Source organism: Mastacembelus armatus, chromosome 16, assembly GCF_900324485.2.
Source record: "Mastacembelus armatus chromosome 16, fMasArm1.2, whole genome shotgun sequence".
Taxonomy (NCBI): Eukaryota; Metazoa; Chordata; class Actinopteri; order Synbranchiformes; family Mastacembelidae; genus Mastacembelus; species Mastacembelus armatus.
Genome location: NC_046648.1, coordinates 21,077,766 through 21,095,600, shown reverse-complemented (window position 1 = coordinate 21,095,600; position 17,835 = coordinate 21,077,766). Strand labels below are relative to the sequence as shown.

Below are 17,835 nucleotides of genomic sequence, written 5' to 3'. Positions count from 1 at the left end.
CTGCTTTTTAGTTAAATGTCCAAATCTGGAAAACTTTTATTGCATTGTCACCTGGGGGGATTCAGATTCAGGATCAGATGAATAGTGCTGGGTTTTGCAATGCAGGATAAACTTTTAAGAATATTTTGATATAAAACCATGATCAGCTGGTTTCTTCAAATGTCCAAAGACAGAGTGTAGTTTGCCTCCCAGCACAGCAACAGAGAATTTAAATTCTGAATTTACACAAGCTAATTTTGCAGAAGTGACAAAAATGTAGATAGTTGGGTGGCTGACAAATTAAAAGCACAGTTAAACCCTTATTGTCAACACGACTGCATGTCCACTGCTTTGATATTGGTGGTGCAATTTGCATCAACTCTGCTAAATTAGTAAATAGTAATGCTGCACACAGCTGCATGCACCCAGGGCCACAACAGGAATGCCAACGCACACAAAAGATGTCTCCATCATCTTTATTTATTTGATGTGCTCATCCTTTTTGTGTGCTGGAACCCCATGAGTAAGAGAGAAAAATAAACTATTTTCAGTTTCCCAGAGCTCAAGCCAACATCTTTAAGTGTCTTGTTTTGTCCAGCAACAACTGTACAAAACCTAAATGTGTATTCACACCTGTGGCATGTTTGCTTTGTTCCGAATCAGGGGACTAAAAAGATAAACTGTTGCGTTTTTCTTTGTGTTCACAGGGGACAGTCCCAAGCTGCAAAGTTGGAAACAAATGTCATGCGCGAACCAACGGTTCTCTCATTGGTCAGAAATCTTCCTCGGAAGGAGGAAGAGTTTACCCAGAAATCCATTCAGACCACTTCAGAAGGTGGAGGTAATGCACCATACGTTGAATGGCAACCATCATATAAATAGTAAAAATAAGAAATTGTTTACCTGGGAAACACAAACATGTAGCATCAGGTGCGTGTGTGGCTAGTTTGTTTCTCTGGCTAGTGTACCAGTGTTCTCTATGTGGAAGCCCATTTCCGGCACTGGGATGAAAAATAAAACGACCTCTAAGTCAAAATAATGAGATATTTTCTCAATATTTTGACTTAGTAACTCAAAAATAACGAGAACTCGCGGGATCAAACGTGACTTCGTTACGCACGCCTTTTCATTGTCGGCTCTATTGTAGTAACGTTATATCATGCACTATAGTTAAAAAGACACTGGTGGTGTTGGCACAATTCAACAAGTGTGTCTTCATTTTTGTTTTGATGTGCTACCATGTTTGGGAGGCGTGAAGGTACACGACATCCGGTTGGTGACGTTTTCCGGGATGCTCTCTCTCATTGGCTATTGAGGGCATTCTGTTGGAGCTTCCCCCAACCAGGAATCATCAAACCTATTTGATATTTATGATCGAGGCTCCGACCCGATCAGAAGCAGTAAAACACTCGTGTTGACATTACACACTTGAGGATTGTTTAGACATAATCAGACGCAAAATAAGTTTGTTGCATGTCTGAATTAGATCATGAAGATCATGCTTTTCCTTTAATGGATTCCTTTAATGGAAAATTAATTTTTTAAACAAGTGGTGGGGGCAATATCGACCCTGGCAAAAATGTTCCACCTTTCCCACCCACAAATTACGCCTCTGTACCCAAGTAGCCTACTTAAGTTAATTTTATGTAAAAAAAATAAGATATGACAAAAACAAAGAAATGATGCTAAAACATCCGTACAAATGTGCGTGTTTATTTTTGAACTTCCGCAAATGAAACAACACAATACACATTGTAATGACTACAGGTTGTTGTGTTTTGTTCAGGGTGTTCTTTGGGGAGTCGGTAGGGGGAGCTAGAGGGAGATGAGACAAGGAGGGGAGGAGAAGAAGGGGGTGTGCGTGTGAGAGAGAGAGAGAAGGAGTGAGCGGGTCGGTGGATGAAGTTAGCGTGACTACGGCTGAAACAATAGCCTGTTACCTGTTCTGACTAAAAGAAACTAATAAAGGAAAGTGACAAAAGAACGGCTGCCGGCTGTGAATATAGCGGGGCATTACAGTATGTTCCCAGATGTAACATTTGGTCACGGCGACCGTCAAAGCCCTTGTCAGGATATTGAGAAAAGATCTCGTTATTTTGAGTTGCTAAGTCAGAATACTGAGAAAATATGTCATTATTATTATTTTTCATCCAAGTGGCCGAAACGGGTTTCCAAACGCTAACCAGTGTTTCTCAAACTGTGGGTCGAAGGCTTGACAGGCAGAACCGTTGTTTTGGTGTCTGAGCAACCCGAACCCATTTTAGGGACGTACAACAACAAAAGAACTGCTACAGGGCCCGAATGGAAGTGGGGCGAGACCATCCCTTGGCGATCTCGGCCTGCTTGTTTTATTTCGCATCCGAGCTCGATTGCTGTGTTCACATCTGCCCAAACGAACCGGTCTTTGGTGTTAATCGCTCCCTGTTTCAGAACAACTGCCCTTAGATACCTAAGCTGAGACCAGATCCCCTCAAAATGAAATGACTGTTCAAGGCCCAAAGATGTTTAATTATCCAATATATCGCAAAAATGCAAAGATTAAAGTTAAAAATAAATTTTATTTTTAGTTTCTGCCCTTAATCACTTTATACTTTAGCCTTCAATGCACTGGGGACTTTTGATCTTGCCTATTTATTCTATTGTTACTTTAAGATTTATCTTCACCTTGTGCCTAGAAATGTCTTTGTATTATATATAATGACAATAAAAGACATTCTATTCTATTTAACCCCAGATATTTGTTGTGATCCCTATAATTATTAGACTACTCTGCAAACAGTCTAAACAGTAAAATGCTCCTTACAGTCTACATATTTGTTGGTATTGTATTTTTATACAAAACTGTTTTATCATTTTCCATTTTCAGCACTAAGTGATGAGACAGAAAGTCCACCGAACGGACGAGATGCTTCTTGACACAAGAATGAGAGGAAAGGAAGCAGCACAATTAAGGTTAGTCATGATCTCTCTCTCATACACACAACATGGGGAATAAGGCATGTTAGCACATGCAATAAAATAAATGTAGAAGCAGAATAATAATGCCTTAAAAATATTTTAAAGAAAGTTAACCACTACTTTAAAAAAATGATTGTGTAAAATAAGGTAGAATAATGAAAAAACTGTTAATTTGAGAAAATCACCACTTGTTTGATGAAATGTAAAGATATGCAAAAACTTTGCACTATATTTCCTAAACTGTAAGGAAATAAGAGATTTTACTGAGATTCCTTTTCCCTGTACTTTCAAATACCTCCTGATAAATTCTTTCAAAAGTAGTTAACACAAGGACAACACATTTTGATTTGGATCCCATCCATCCACATCACCTAAATTTGGAAGAAAAAAAAGAACCGATGCTTGATCTGCTATCAGCTCCCTCTAGTGGATAAACTATGTAACAGCCAGCTGTGGAGAGTACTCCTTTTATTTGCATATTTTATTCATGTTCTGTTATGAGCTCAGGACAAAAACAAAAAGAATATTGTGAAGGAGCACATACACAGCATAAATTAACGTTTTGACTTAGAATATTATATACATCTGGCCTCATAATGGACTGGTGACCTTTCCAGGGAGTATCCCTGCCTTTCACCCAAAGAGAGCTGGGATAGGCTCCAGCAGATCCCTGTGACCCTTAATAGGAATAAGCAGGTATAGACTTATTTTATATTTATTTATTTAACCTTTATTTAACCAGGTAGGTCAATTGAGAACCAGTTTTCATTTACAATACCAACCTGGCCAACAGGCAGCATAAAAGGCAGACACAAGACGTAGATGATGGATGGATGGATATTATATACATCTGCATAAAACAATAATGCGCTAAATATCTTGAAAACCATTGTCAAGCACATTAGCCAGGCTCAAAATAACAACAATCTTCTATTGTATCAAGATTTTTATTAAGCATACTGTACATTCATGTACCAAACAGCAAAGTATGTTATTGTACTTGAGTATGGAAAGAAAAGCAGAGGACCACTAATTAATGATAATTCGGGCTTCATGTAGATAAGAAAGCAAAAGATTTATAGACATACATGTATTCAAACAGAATTAGTGACCTCATTTAGTCTAACTTAAGTCTGATATAATACATTTCTAATAAGGAACATTCTCTCAGCGAAAATTGGACCAAAATAAAGACAAAGCAATAAATAGGCACTGGGGAGGAAGTCACATTAGCATTAGACAGTCAAAAGAGCTGCTAACTGCTTAAATGGTACACAGAGTCTGGGGCTGATGCTGCAGGGGAAAAAAAGAAAATGGAGATGGAAAAAGAGTGCTTGCTGGCTGGTTATCAGCTGGACTTGATTAGGAGTCTGAGGAGAAGGCTCTGTGTGCGTTAGGGAACTGCTGAGAGTTAAAATCAGGGTCTTCCCTCACTCGTTTCTTGATGTCTGTTTTAACCTAGGAGAAGAAATGATAAAATAATTAACATGGTGGATGATAAACACAGTATGCCAGATGCTAACTTAAGAGTTAGGGCAGCAGCCACAAGTTTTTCTGATTAGCAATGAGGGTACAAATGAAATAACTGGAATAAACAGTTTATTTATGATATATCCAGTTGGCAGGTTTAGGTTAAGTGCATCTGAGTTAAAACAGCTAATTCTGAAATAAATCCTCTACTAAAAAGATGTGTCTACCGGTCTAACAATATATCTGTAGTGTTGTGCAATGTTATCGTAAACAATATTCAAGAGTGTGGTTAATAGCCTAAGCGATACTAGTAAGATTTACTTGCCTGTTCTGCATATGACTCTTTCAGCTCCTGAGTGTCCAAGTCGTCCTGTAACCGCTCGGCAGATGTGATGGGCTTCACTCCTGCTGTCCTGGCTGCCTGACCTACTGCATCAGAGAGGGAGAGGAGGCTTCCACCTGCCTGTCCGGTCTGAAAACACACACACTCAGCTTAGAATAGGTAAGGACAGGGGACACTCCTTTAATAAGCTGACTGAAAGAAACTGATTTATTTACCTTCCTGCGTTTAGCTGGCATGCCATGCAAATAGGCATCAGAGAGAGGAGGCTGAGCCTTCATCTTCCTCTGGGTGATCATATCACACCTGATGATGGGCACCCATTCCTACAACAGACAGTGAACATACAGGAAAGATTAGTATGATTCTTGAGTCACTGTGAGCATCTTGAAGGATAGGGTCACATTTTTTAAAGTTTGTCCTGACCAAAAGTGATGAAATCCTCTTTGTGCTACTTATCCTCCATAGTAATATACTGTACAGGGAAAGGCAATGAGGACATTTTCTGCTAAATGGTATACACCGGTTTGGTTAAACCAACTTTTTAACCCTAATTAGGTCTGGATAAAGTTAATTTTTTCACAGAATGATACCTTTAAACATTGATTTACACTGTGACAAACTTTAAAAAGATCTCAACCTGTCCTTTAAAGTACCACTGTTACACTCCAGCCTTTTGCCTACTCCCAGATAAGTAATCCTCTCTTTTACATTATCATATGCAAGAGGACTTGTCTGGACATCAGCCCAGGGCTGGTGTCAAAAGTCCTCACCTTCTTTTCATCCCACCTACCACCTTGCCTGGTTGGTCTGACATGTTTCCCGGCACTGCAAAGACAACCCTTGATTGGAGGTTGGAGATGGGAGTTGTTTTGATGCACTAGTCTGCTGTTCTAAGAGCCTTTGTGGAGCTTTATGCAGAAGTGTTCTGTTGTGGGTACTGTATTAGCCTGTTTTCCAGCAACTGGGCCCCTTAAACTGTAGTTCCTTTGCTTCTCCTGACTTGCACTGCTTGCTAGGAACTGATGTGCAGAAACAGGAGGAACTCAAGGTGTTGCTCCTTGTAATTCTGTTTGAACCTTTTTCTACAGAGATCAGGTCAGAATACTTTTGTTTATTTACAAGTCAGGTAATTTAGTACAAAAGCATTTCAAAACCTATTCTAATATGATCAATGTAGTAACAGAGTTCAAACAAAATCAGGAACAGCACCTCCAGTTCCTTGCATGTGATGCAGATCATCAAAAGCAAAGCAACTATATCCTGGTCTGGTTTCTGGTAAACAGGCTAATACAGTACCCCCATCGTGATTGATTATACCACCAAAAGATTTCTGGATAAAGCTCCACAAATTCTCTCCAAACAGACAAGGGCCGCAAAACACAACTCGTCTCAGACAGGAACCCCAAGCATAGTGGCCAAAAAACTTGCAATCAACATACTTTCATCTTAAGTGTCATCTTGAGTTGGAACACGACAGTTGACAGACCAACTGGGCAGGTGAATTTCAACAGGACAGGTTTAAGAGAGAGGAACACGCCTCTGGGAGGAGGTGAAAAGCTGTAGTGTAACAACTATTGAGAACATAATATAAGTAAGACTTGTAAATGATGGTATTTGTGTTTTTCATTGTCAGTTTGTCTTGACATTGCAACAGTTTTTCTACACAGGAAGAGTGCAGATAAAAACTGTAGACAGTTTGTTCACTTTACTTTCTGGAGTAACTGAGAAACTGTCTGGGATTTTCATAAGTACGTTTTGTTGCACTGCTTGGCTGTGTTTTTTCAATTAAACAAAAAGATGAAAAGAAAGAATAAACAAACTGTGGGGACTCTTACAGGGGGAAAAGCAGCTGTCCAGGCCTCTGACTCTCCAGCAGACTCATCACTTCCTCCCACCGCTCCTGCTGCTGCCATGCCACCACCTAATGGTACAGCTCCTCCTGAGGCTCCCAGGTCCCCAGGCAACACCCTCGTCTCCCGTGACGATGCCCGTGTGTCATGTGATGTTGACATGGCCTCCTCTGCTGTGGTGGCTGCGGCTGGTGAGAGGGTGTCCCCAATCTTTGGAAGTGGAGAACAACGAAATGAGGGAACTACAATGCAAAGCTGTAACTCAGATGGCAGTGACTGAACAGCACATTAAACACGCAGCATGCTTACCGCCGCACTTTCTGCTCGTTCCACCTCTTGTGTGCCCGTTGAAGGAGAGTGATCTGTCTGTGAAAGGGATGTCATCTAATATTTATTAGCCATTTCAGATGCACTGTCCAAGGTAACATGATATGTAACAATGACCAGATAAGATGGACTGCTTTCCTTGTATGTTACTGCATGTGCATCCTGCTCTGCATGACATAATATTAAATTTACGGTTCTACTAAATTTGTGATAGATTTGCCTTGCTGTAATTGAGCAGTGAAGGAGATGTTGCATCATGAAGATGAGACTTGTGGGTTTGATTTTCTATAACTGTCCATCCTTATGTTGGGACAGAGCCATATATAGATTTACAATAAAGAGTAAAAAACAAAAATGTAAAAAGCTGCATGTTTGCTTTCTTACCTGTGTGTGAACTATGTAGCTCTGGATCTGTTCCTGTGTTACAGGGATGTGCTCCAGAATAACCTGCAGCCTCATTGTCATCATGCTGGTCATCCAGTTGACCAGACTGGGGCTGATGTCGCTGGACATCCTCCGCTGGAAAAACATAAGGAAATTCAGATTTTAATTCCTCTTTTTAGGTTATTAAAACTTTTTGTAGCCTTTAATGCCTGTGCCCCAGTCAAGGTCAGCTTTAGCTACCAATTTACTTATTCTGACTGACTGGTTGTCATAAATTGGAATTGATGTTTGCTTATTTTCATTTACATATGAACATAAAGTAAAATCTGTAAGGTAAAAAAGTCTACAGGTGAATTAAATGCAGGTATATGAGAAATAAACAATGACATGTTTTGATGGGAGTCTACTTGGATTTTGACTAGACGATGTCCTTTGTCTAAAATGTTTTATCATCCTATTGTCTACTAAACAAAGATCAAACTGATCAACTGAACAGTGACTGAAATATATACTGACTATTCGATGGTTGATAACTGCAGTAAGAGCTCTCTGGTCTCCTCTCAGACAGTGCAGGTTGAGGGCAAGACATTCAAACAGTGCCTGGTTACACATCTGTAGCAGCTGAGGTCCAAAGGAGTCATCTGGATGAAAAAAAAATATTGATATTAAATGACTTACAAATCTAGTGTACAAAATTAATTTTATTTACAAATTAGTTTAGAACCACATCTTCTACTTCATCATTTACCTAAACATTAATGGCAGTAAATGGAATTGCAACACTGACACACAAAATCTTACCAGTGCAGCGCAGAATATGTGTTGCAATGTGAGTCAGCTGCTGTCTGAAGAACGACATGTTGGTCTGAGTGATATCAACACCCTCCAACACTGTGACTGAAGACTCTCTCTGTGAGAGTTAAAGATGATGCTTTTACAATTACATGAAAAAGTATAAACGGGAACAGATTTCAATATTTAAGATGTAATTTTACAATAAAACTGGCTTTAAACTTGGTTTGGTATTTTGGCCTAGGCAGAATTAGTTTACCAGATACAGCGGGTATAAATGATCAAAAATGCATAGAAAAATAAGTAGATTATGATGATTACAGATCACCCAAGCACCTGCTTCCATCATCAGCTGTCAATGCACCACTTAAAACAATGAATCTAACTTAGTGTGCAACATCCCTGATCTGAATAACATTCAGTATTATTGGCCGATTTTCCTACGACACTGCTTTCTACTACATGTAAAAGTCAAACACAGTTTTCGTTCCCATGGAACGAGAGTTGTGGCTTTGGTAAATTCATTTCTAATATTGATAATAGCATACATAAATATTGTGGTTAATCTTTAGACATATACTGTTTTGTATTTTACATGAAGTGGTGTGAACTTACAAAGCTCTCAGTGATGTACTCCTCTAGTTCATTGACAAGACTGTCAGCTGCATCCTGGGGGACAGAAACGAAGGACAAGGAAAATAAGAGGATGATGCCACATGGAAAAATACAACAGTGACTGGTCAGTTACACAAAGAATATAAAACCATTAAACACAGGGCCAACATGAAAAAAAAACATTACGCATGAAGCAAATGAAAATGATACAACAACAAAAAAATAGCACTAGCTATGCATAAGTATTAAAAACGTGAAATCCACCTGAAAGTAACAACTTTGAAAAAGGTTTCTACCACCAGAACTTACAGCAATGTTCTGGTCAGTGGGCTCTCTGCCATTAAGATAGTTCTGGGTAAAGAACTGGGACAGTTGAGGCTGGATGCGACTCAGTGGCTGATGCTGGCCATGAAGCAGCATCACTAGGTCTGACATGGTGAAAGTCTGGCACACCAACATCAGCAGCTCTCCAAAAAACCCTGGAAGCCATAATTAAAAAAATAGAAAAATAAAATGATAGAGGAAATGAAGTGACCAGAGAAAAAATCTAAATAGATCATTATCTGATATGCTCTGTGGCCTCAGCAGCTGTTTTTACCAGTGGGATCCTCAGGACTGATGAAGATGTTGGTTGCCTGGGACAACCTCTGCATGAACTGAGCAATGCTCTCAGTGTCATTCTGGGCCTGGCCCAAAGACCCCATCATGGTGCTCAGGACGCCACGGACAATGCCTGTGAATAATTCTGGGTTGAGGGCTTCAGCTGCTGAGGGGGGATTAGGTGTGGGGCTGGGCCCGGCACCAGGAGCTGGAGTAGAACCAGAGGGAGGTGGGGGTGGAGAGAAGATGGGTTGGGCCTAAAAATGAAACAGAATCATTGAGGCCATAATTAATAATTATTTTTAAGCACTACACAGATAACACAAGTAACCCACTTACTGTGAGAACTTACTGTTCTGTTGGACAAGGTGATGACTAGCATTTAACAAAAGCCAATGTGTTAACAATTGTGTAAGTTGTGCAACTAATTAAATGTGAGTTTATGTGCCAGTTTCCACTACTCAGTGCACCAGATAAATTTCAGTCAATAATAAAAAACATCTGGCACATTAAGTAAAACTCCAAGTCAGTCATTCCTGTTAACTGTGTTTGGAGCTTTGCCATTACACTGTGACACTGTTGAATTCATAGACAAAGTCACTGGGAATATCTGCAGGGCAGATAAAAACAATGATTTGGAAAAATCACAAGATCATGGGGTAAGATAATCATCTTTTAGGCGGCATGTATCAGCACTAAGTGTAAGATATTTTTAGGGGAAGAATGATGGACCAAATTAAAAACTTAAAATATTTTTTATTACATCTAGATCTAACATTTTATATAGCATTTATATGCATTTTATTCTGACTAACAGAAATTACACAGACATGCATATCACATCCAAATACATGAGCAATATCCACCAATTTGCAAATTCTACCAAGTGTCCTAAAGTTTAACATTCAAACACTGACCTGCTGCATGAATTCACTCACTCCCTGGATGAAGGCTGGGACACCAGATGTAGTGACTGTAATAGAAGGGGTTCCTCCAACTGCTGCACCTGCTACACCGGCTACCCCCAGGAGAGAACTCAGGAGCTGGCTGAGATCTGGGGGCATCTCCTGTGACTGGGGCTCACTGGGGTTGGTCTCAGCTTGGTTTGGTGGGCTCGTAGTGTTTGCAGTAGGTGGAGGTGTTGAACCAGAGGTGGAGAAAGAAAAAGAGGAAGAAGATGAGGAGGTTTGAGAGGAAGAGGAAAAGGAGGAAGAGGAGGATGTGGAAGTGGATGAGGAGGAGGATGTGACTGTGTGACCAGCTGCGAAAAAAAAAGAGCAGCAATCATTTTAAACTCTGAACTATTGTAATTACTAAAAGAATCCGCCAATAAAAATATAATTAATTGATCAAATGGAAGAACTTACGCATTTGTCCAGGCAGCAGAAGCTGCCCAACAAGTCCACTAATCATCTGGTTAAGAGCAGCCGGATTAAAAGCCTGTAAAGCAAGATTTTTAAATTAGTCTCAAATGCTGAATCTTGACAACGATCATCATGAAAAAACAAACAGGAACTAAATTAGAAAACATTATTCCCACCTGTCCTGGCTGCTGACCTGGCATGGCAGCCCTCACATTGATGGTAGTTCCCCGGGTGCCGAAAGCTGGAGGTGGCATGTTGGGTGCAAAAGGGGGTCGGGTGAACAAAACCCTTGCCTGGGGCTGGGGGCCGGTATGGGAAGGAGGTGGGGGAGCAGTAGGGGTGGTGGTAGGTGTGTTAGGACCTGTGGTGGTGGTTGAAGAGTTGGCTGTAGAGTTGTAGCTGGTAGGGGTGGGCTGAGGTGGGGCTGGTTGGCCATTTGCAGCAGTGGCAGCACTACTAGCTACAGCAGCGGCATATTGGCTGATCTGTTGCATTAGATTCCGCATAAAGTCGGGGGGAAGAGCACCTGAGGGGTTAAACAGATCAATAAATTACAGCAGCATGATTTAGGATTTTTCTCAGCAGAAAAAGAATTAGGAAATTAAAATATCAAAGCATTAACTATTAATTATTTTATTATTAATGAACCTTTCAGTTATAGTCTCACAACTGAAATGGCAGGGACAGAAGAACTGGACAGGCAAGGGTTTACATGACTATACTGCGTGGCGTGATGTAACAGGTATTTCTATATGTACTACTAAATGGCTTTTACCTGGTTGTCCAGACATTTGCTGACTAGCTGCTGCAGTATTTGCACCTGGACCTAGACACACATACACAAATATAGCACATAAATAGTTTGAACTTCTTTGTACAATACCAGAAGTACTTGCCAGTGTATCACTCCCCACAAATGTGCATTTGTAGCAACAGAACTCATTTAACAAAAAAGGGGGAAAAAATCTTACGAGACTGAGCCTATAAATGAGACCAGTCCCATTGTTTACAATACTAAGCAAATGCCTGTGGCAGCACAGCAGAGAGGATGCACTGCCGCCAGCAAATATGACAAACACACAGCGTTGATGAAATTAAGCTTTCAATCAGTGGCAGGTAGGGGACAACACACCGTCCGTGTTCATCTGCATCATGACCACCGGGACTGCCTGGTGGCTGATCCTGATGACCCGGGGGCCAGCCTGTCCCTGCCCAGCCTGCTGATTGGACAGGAAAGTCTGTGGGGGGGAGGTCTGTCCCTGACCTGCCTGCTCTGATTGGCTGGTTGACTGAGCGGGCGGGGCTTGTCCCTCAGTGCTGTTAGCCGCAACAGTCACTGTGGCACCCAGATTCATCTGTTGGTAAAGATGCAAACACAGTCAGCCAGTCTAAATTACAGATTCACAATAATAACTTTTAACCAAAATGCTTGCATTCACTTACTTGCACTGGGATGTGGTGATGCACAGCTCCAGGCAGAGAGACCGGGGTGGCATAGTGGGAAAATGGCCGCACCACATGTAGGTGACGGGGCACGGGGCTCATGAGGTTCAGTCGAAGGTCACTAAGGGCCACAAGGGCATTGCCAAGGAGACGCAGACATTCCCAAGTCAGGACAAGAGTCCGCTGGTCTTCCTCTCTCTCCTGGGGAAGAAATGGAAGCAACTTATGCAGCTTTCTGAATAACTAATCTATGTTCGAAAGGCCAAGTCTCTGACCATGAAAACACAATGGAAACTGAATATTCTACTTTTGGCAGTATTATTGTGGTATTTAAAATATAATTTTAAAAATCATGGTTTGAAAAACAAATGACATCACCCTCAACTGTGCTGTTTTAGTGCTTATTATCAAATGCTAGTTAACTTGTTTATCTAACATGACAAATATTAAACATGCTTAGCATGTCAACATTGTGATTATGAGCATAATTTTAATATTGGCATTTAGCTCAAAGCACAGATGTGTCTAAATGCAACCTCACAGAACCAAAGAATCTAACATCCTGAAAAAAATGCATCTATTTCCATACATATAGCTTCCAGGTAAAAATTATTTGGCTGTTCAAATCCTACTGTATTGTTGTTGTATTCAGCAGTGGTGGCTGTCTCCAGGATGGTGTGAGCTCTTTGGATGAAGGGCTGCAGTCTCTCCTCCACCCTCCGCAGCTCAGATAACATTTCTGCCAGCTCAGCTGGGCTGGGATGACTAGAAGGGAAAAAAGGCAAGGTTTGACATGATTAAAAACAACAATCTGTCAACATGACATCATGTACCACCCTTTATAGAAACTAAAATATATTATTTACAGAGAAACTAGAGAACTGAGAGTAGAATACATGCATAAATTTACACATTAGTTTCAACCAAACATTCTGGTATGTGAAAAAAACATGGCTCCTATGATTTGCTTTTTGTTTTGAAAGTTCAGGAATGATCTGTATTGATTCTACATAATTCATGTTCTTTTCAAATTCACCTGTTTTAAAAAGGTTTTCGTGTTAAAAAAAAAAAAAATCAGAACTACTTCTGTGAATCATTAAATGTGCGACATAAGTAACAATGAGTTAGGTGAGAAGATGGCTCACTTAGGTCCAGGTTGGGGTGTTGGTCCTTCAGACTGTGCTGAGGAGGTGGACAGAGGTGGGGGAGTTGTTGGAGGGGGGGAGGTGTCCATTGGTTGAGCAGAAGGAGAGGGTGTAGAAGTTGTAGATGAAGATGAGGGCGGTGGAGGAGCAGCAGCAGAAGTTGTCTCTGTTTGAGAGGACGAGTCATTTGGCCGACCCTGAGAAGAGGCACAAGATTCGCTAAGTATATTGTTACTGACAAGGCAGTGATTTCTCAGGAGCCTTGCTACTGCAATAATTTTAAGGTTGAGCTCTCACCTCCATTCTGTGAATAACATCATTGACATCTCTCAGCAGGTTCTCTGCTAACACCAGCCTCAGCCTAGGCTCGCTCTGCACTGGCTGGTCCATATCAATGTGTACATTTACAGACCCATTGCTCTGAAAAAGAAAGGGTGACAATTAACAACACATAGGATAATGTTATGTGAGACTATATACAATAATCAGGCATAGTATATTACCCCAGTGCTGGTTGTGACTCTGGCATTCCTTGCATTCTCACCCATGCCAGACACCATCTGCTGAACTGACATCTTTAACACAAATAGTGGACAACTGGTCAATGACAATTTTAAGTCCGAAAACATGAAAAAAAAAAAAGGCCCTTTGACTAATTTTAAATGATTAACCTAATTGTTGACCCCTTCTATAAAGTATAAAGCAATCCAATGCAACTGTTTTACATACCATAACATTTACATTTATGATGCCCATATTGTTTGGTTTTTAAATTCAGTTATGTCATTCAGAATACCTTTTGTTATATCCATGCTCATGTATGACAGAAATAACTGGTAGAAAGCCGACTTAGCAGGGTTTTTTTAAGTTTAAATCAGAATGTGTACACTAAAAATAAAAAGTACCATTAAAATAACAATAATGCCAAAAATGTACAGCCAAAAACAAGTCACAAAGCAGGCCAACCTGTATCTGCTGAGGGTCCATGATGTTAACAGGGAGGTTGAAAGTGCCAAGCATTACGTAGCTGTTAGCATTGCGATCATGTGGAGGCACTTGAGATGTTCCCTGGGAGGACGAAGAGTGACCACTGTCAGCTGAACTGCCTCCTGACCCCGAGCCAGGTTGGGAGGGAGGAGGGGGTGCCCGCTCTACAAGATGGATCACCTTCCCACCTACATCTAGGACAACAGAGAACCACGGTTACATCTTTAAATATAGCTTTGACATTTGTATTTTGCAAGACAAGAATAATTCTCATTGTTGTTTACTTCCCAAAAATAAGTGCAATGCAGGAGGTCTGAAACTATTTCATATCTTTTTTATCAACTAATCTGACTGTTCCCTCAATTAGGAAAAAGTAAAAAAGAATAAAAAATTTCCTAGATGCCAAAGCAATGTCTTCAAAAAGCATTTGTTTGATGAATAGCTCAAAGCTTTAAAAAATGTTACAAAATGACAGCAAAGACAGTAAATTCCTACTCACATGCCAACATATGTAACCAAGAAAAAAAACTAACTAATAATAATAAATGAATGATTTAAAAGCCCACAACTGAAAAACCAGGCATGATGGCAAAAAGAAATCCAAGAGTGCCCATTAAACATACTAAATTGGAGATGTGCACTTCTTTTGAATAACCCCTTGGTTACTTACTGTAGTCTGCCAGAGTCCTTTCATCCTGTAGCACTCTGCCCTGGTAAATCAGCCTCTGTTTGTCCACAGGGATACCCACTGAAGGGGCAATGTGTTCCTTGAACTCTTTCACTGTCAACTACACACACACAAAAGTGATACAGAGATAAGCCATCTGACCTCCTTAAAAACTAACTAAAACTGAGAATTCAGATTTCAGGAAAAGACTGACTAATTTACCTGCGCACCAACATTATAGGTTCTGCTCTGGGAGTCTAATGTTTTGACTGTAACCTCTATTTCTGCAGTTTGTTCCTCCATGGTGTTCCTGTATCATAAAATAAGAAATGCAGAAATGATTGCTCAGCAGGCACTGGATTCATGAGGCAATATCAGTTTCCTTTATAACAATATATCACCTCATATTAATTTCTGTGGATGAAAACTTATTGTAAACAACCATGTCTGAAATAGAGGTTTCATAAATATAAAAATGGTTAATGTAGTGGTTTCTACTGGGCAACTAGTCGAAGCTGACTTGCTAAATAACATTAGCATTACAATGTTAACTAGTTACCTTACAAGCTAGGGATGCTAGCGTTAGCCAAGATAACGCAGCTGTAAGTTGCTGGGCCAAAAAACGCCACGGACATTTTTAAGTTTCCACATTAAGTCAACGCACAGCGTTATTTTCAGTGACATTTAACTCCAGCGTTAATTGGATAACGTTAGTCAGCTAGCACTGGTATGCTAACGGGATTAGCTTAACTTAGAAACAACGCCAAGACGAAGCTAACTGGGCTAAGCTAATGCTAAATGAAATAAGCATTGTAACTAGCTTGTCATATCTTATAATTGTGATATTTCATTTTTATTTAAACAGTGTGGTGGTAAACAGTTACCTTAAATGATACACTACCTTTCGACTGATCCAGTGTACGCAGCCGCTTCTTATCTTTAAATCAGACGCGAGCAGACTTCCGAGCAGGTACAAGCTCCGGAGCTTGCTGGAAGCTACCAGGCTACCGGATGTGGCGTCAGGTCGACACCGGAAGCGCTGTGCGGGAAAAGAAAAATGGCGAAAGTCGTGGAGGCAACGAACCAACAGCAGTTTGAAGATTTTTTAGCCAAAGCTGGAAAATACCTGACCGTGGTTCATTTCCAGGCGGCATGGGCTCCTCAGTGCGGCCACATGAACGAAGTGATGGCCGAGCTGGCCAAGGAGCACACGGGCACCACGTTTGTCAAAGTGGAGGCGGAAGCTGTACCGGAGGTGTCGGAGAAATATGAAATCTCCTCTGTCCCCACTTTCCTTTTCTTCAAGGCGGGAGAGAAAGTGGACCGCCTGGACGGGGCCCATGCTCCAGAGCTGACCAAGAAGGTGCAGCGCTTGGCAGTGACTGGGAGTCCCAGCGGAGCTACGGAAAGTAGCACCACAGACCTGAACCAGCGCCTGAAGAAGCTGATCAACGCGGCGCCCTGCATGCTTTTTATGAAAGGGTCTCCACAGGAGCCGCGCTGCGGCTTCAGCCGGCAGATTGTGGCCCTGCTGAAGGAGCGCAACATCCAGTTCAGCAGCTTTGACATCCTTTCCGACGAGGAGGTCCGACAGGGCCTGAAGACCTACTCCAACTGGCCCACCTACCCTCAGCTCTATGTGAATGGAGAGCTGGTCGGGGGCCTGGACATAGTGAAAGAGCTAGCTGAGTCCGGAGAGTTGGAGAACACCTGCCCAAAGGCTGTCACCTTGGAGCACCGCCTGAAGACCCTCATCAACCAGAGGCCAGTCATGCTGTTCATGAAGGGCAACAAGGAGGCTGCAAGATGTGGCTTCAGCAGGCAGATACTGGAGATCCTGAATGGCACTGGTGTGAATTATGACACCTTTGATATTCTGCAGGATGAAGAGGTGCGTCAGGGGCTCAAGACTTACTCTAACTGGCCAACCTACCCCCAGCTCTATGTGAAAGGAGAGCTAATCGGAGGTTTGGACATAGTCAAAGAGCTGAAGGAGAGTGGAGACCTGGTATCAGTGCTGAAGGGGGAATCGTAGGCGGATTTGCCATGCCATCAGAAAAGGGGAACAAGAATCTCCCACATATCCCCAGATCGGGCCTCTGTCATTGATGCATACTACAGGAAGCCAGGAATTGAAACAAACAATTTATGAAATTTAATTAAGAGTTAATAATCACATTGTCCACCTTTGACCAAACTGTTGTAGCATATAGATAAGACCTTGGTCTGTTTAAAGTCAAAATGCTTACCTTTTCATCCTGAATTACTGAAGGTCTTACACTTAGCAGCTGACGGAAACACATCTTATTTAAGCAGCTCCTCTCTGCTGTCTGACACTGGAAAATATACTGGGAACAGCAGAGTTAAGTGTATATTAATGGTGTCTGCCTTTCTGGGTTACATGTCTCCTTCAGTTTTCACGAGTTCACAGTTGAATGGGTTTATAAATGGTGAAACATTTGCCTCCTGGCCGCCGCCTCTTCATGCTGTCCTGTCCAGCTCCTGTTCACACGTTCTTCACCTGAAATACAGTGAAACAGTCTTTTGTCATATTCAGGAACCACTTTATTTTAAATACTTAAAGCTGATTCTATGTGGCACATTTGTTTGCTCATCACTAACATGATTAAACAATACAAAAAAAATTATTTGGTGTCATTTTTGGTGCTACTATTTGATATACATAAAATGCAGCTTTAGAATGCACAGGCAGCCAAAACAAAAACCATATTCAGAAATATAAATACAAGGCCTATAACCAAAACAAAGAAATCTTTTGAATATGCCTTAATTTTAATGTAGAAAAAAAGTGGTCATTAGCTGTGTCTGAATCATACATGCAGCAAATCCACAGTGTTTGACTCTAGTTCAAGTTAGCAAACTGGTAATTAAAAACTGGGTGGACACGCAA

The 17,835-nt window shown here is 41.1% G+C and overlaps 2 protein-coding genes and 1 long non-coding RNA gene across 5 annotated transcripts; 2 read left to right on the top strand and 1 right to left on the bottom strand.

The window, feature by feature from the left end:
* Window positions 1–685: 685 nt before the first annotated feature.
* Window positions 686–7,276, top strand: LOC113136306 (uncharacterized). Of its 2 annotated transcripts, XR_003296247.2 has the most exons (4): window positions 686–820; window positions 2,846–2,931; window positions 4,757–4,909; window positions 6,588–7,276. It is a non-coding gene; the product is annotated as an uncharacterized LOC113136306 (long non-coding RNA). The 2 variants fall into 2 exon arrangements; XR_003296246.2 differs by lacking the exon at window positions 686–820 and having other exon boundaries at window positions 1,861–2,931.
* bag6 (BCL2 associated athanogene 6) lies at window positions 3,869–15,949 on the bottom strand. 2 transcript variants are annotated; one of them, XM_026316987.1, is made up of 25 exons: window positions 15,826–15,949; window positions 15,147–15,234; window positions 14,928–15,045; window positions 14,237–14,451; window positions 13,774–13,845; window positions 13,568–13,690; window positions 13,271–13,467; window positions 12,758–12,890; window positions 12,126–12,326; window positions 11,815–12,037; window positions 11,458–11,508; window positions 10,859–11,208; window positions 10,686–10,758; window positions 10,236–10,579; window positions 9,317–9,575; window positions 9,028–9,197; window positions 8,719–8,772; window positions 8,113–8,221; window positions 7,828–7,952; window positions 7,312–7,446; window positions 6,910–6,966; window positions 6,586–6,810; window positions 4,966–5,073; window positions 4,733–4,879; window positions 3,869–4,395 (listed from the first exon to the last, which is right to left on the bottom strand). In XM_026316987.1, exons 2-25 carry the CDS (start codon window positions 15,225–15,227, stop codon window positions 4,300–4,302), a joined length of 3,666 nt encoding a protein of 1,221 aa, XP_026172772.1. In that variant the 5' UTR covers window positions 15,228–15,234; window positions 15,826–15,949; the 3' UTR covers window positions 3,869–4,299. The 2 variants fall into 2 exon arrangements, with proteins under 2 accessions (XP_026172772.1, XP_026172773.1); XM_026316988.1 differs by having other exon boundaries at window positions 15,809–15,936.
* On the top strand, window positions 15,946–17,572 carry glrx3 (glutaredoxin 3). The gene has a single exon (XM_026316989.2). It carries the CDS (start codon window positions 15,982–15,984, stop codon window positions 16,957–16,959), a length of 978 nt encoding a protein of 325 aa, XP_026172774.1. The 5' UTR covers window positions 15,946–15,981; the 3' UTR covers window positions 16,960–17,572.
* The last annotated feature ends 263 nt before the right edge of the window (window positions 17,573–17,835 follow it).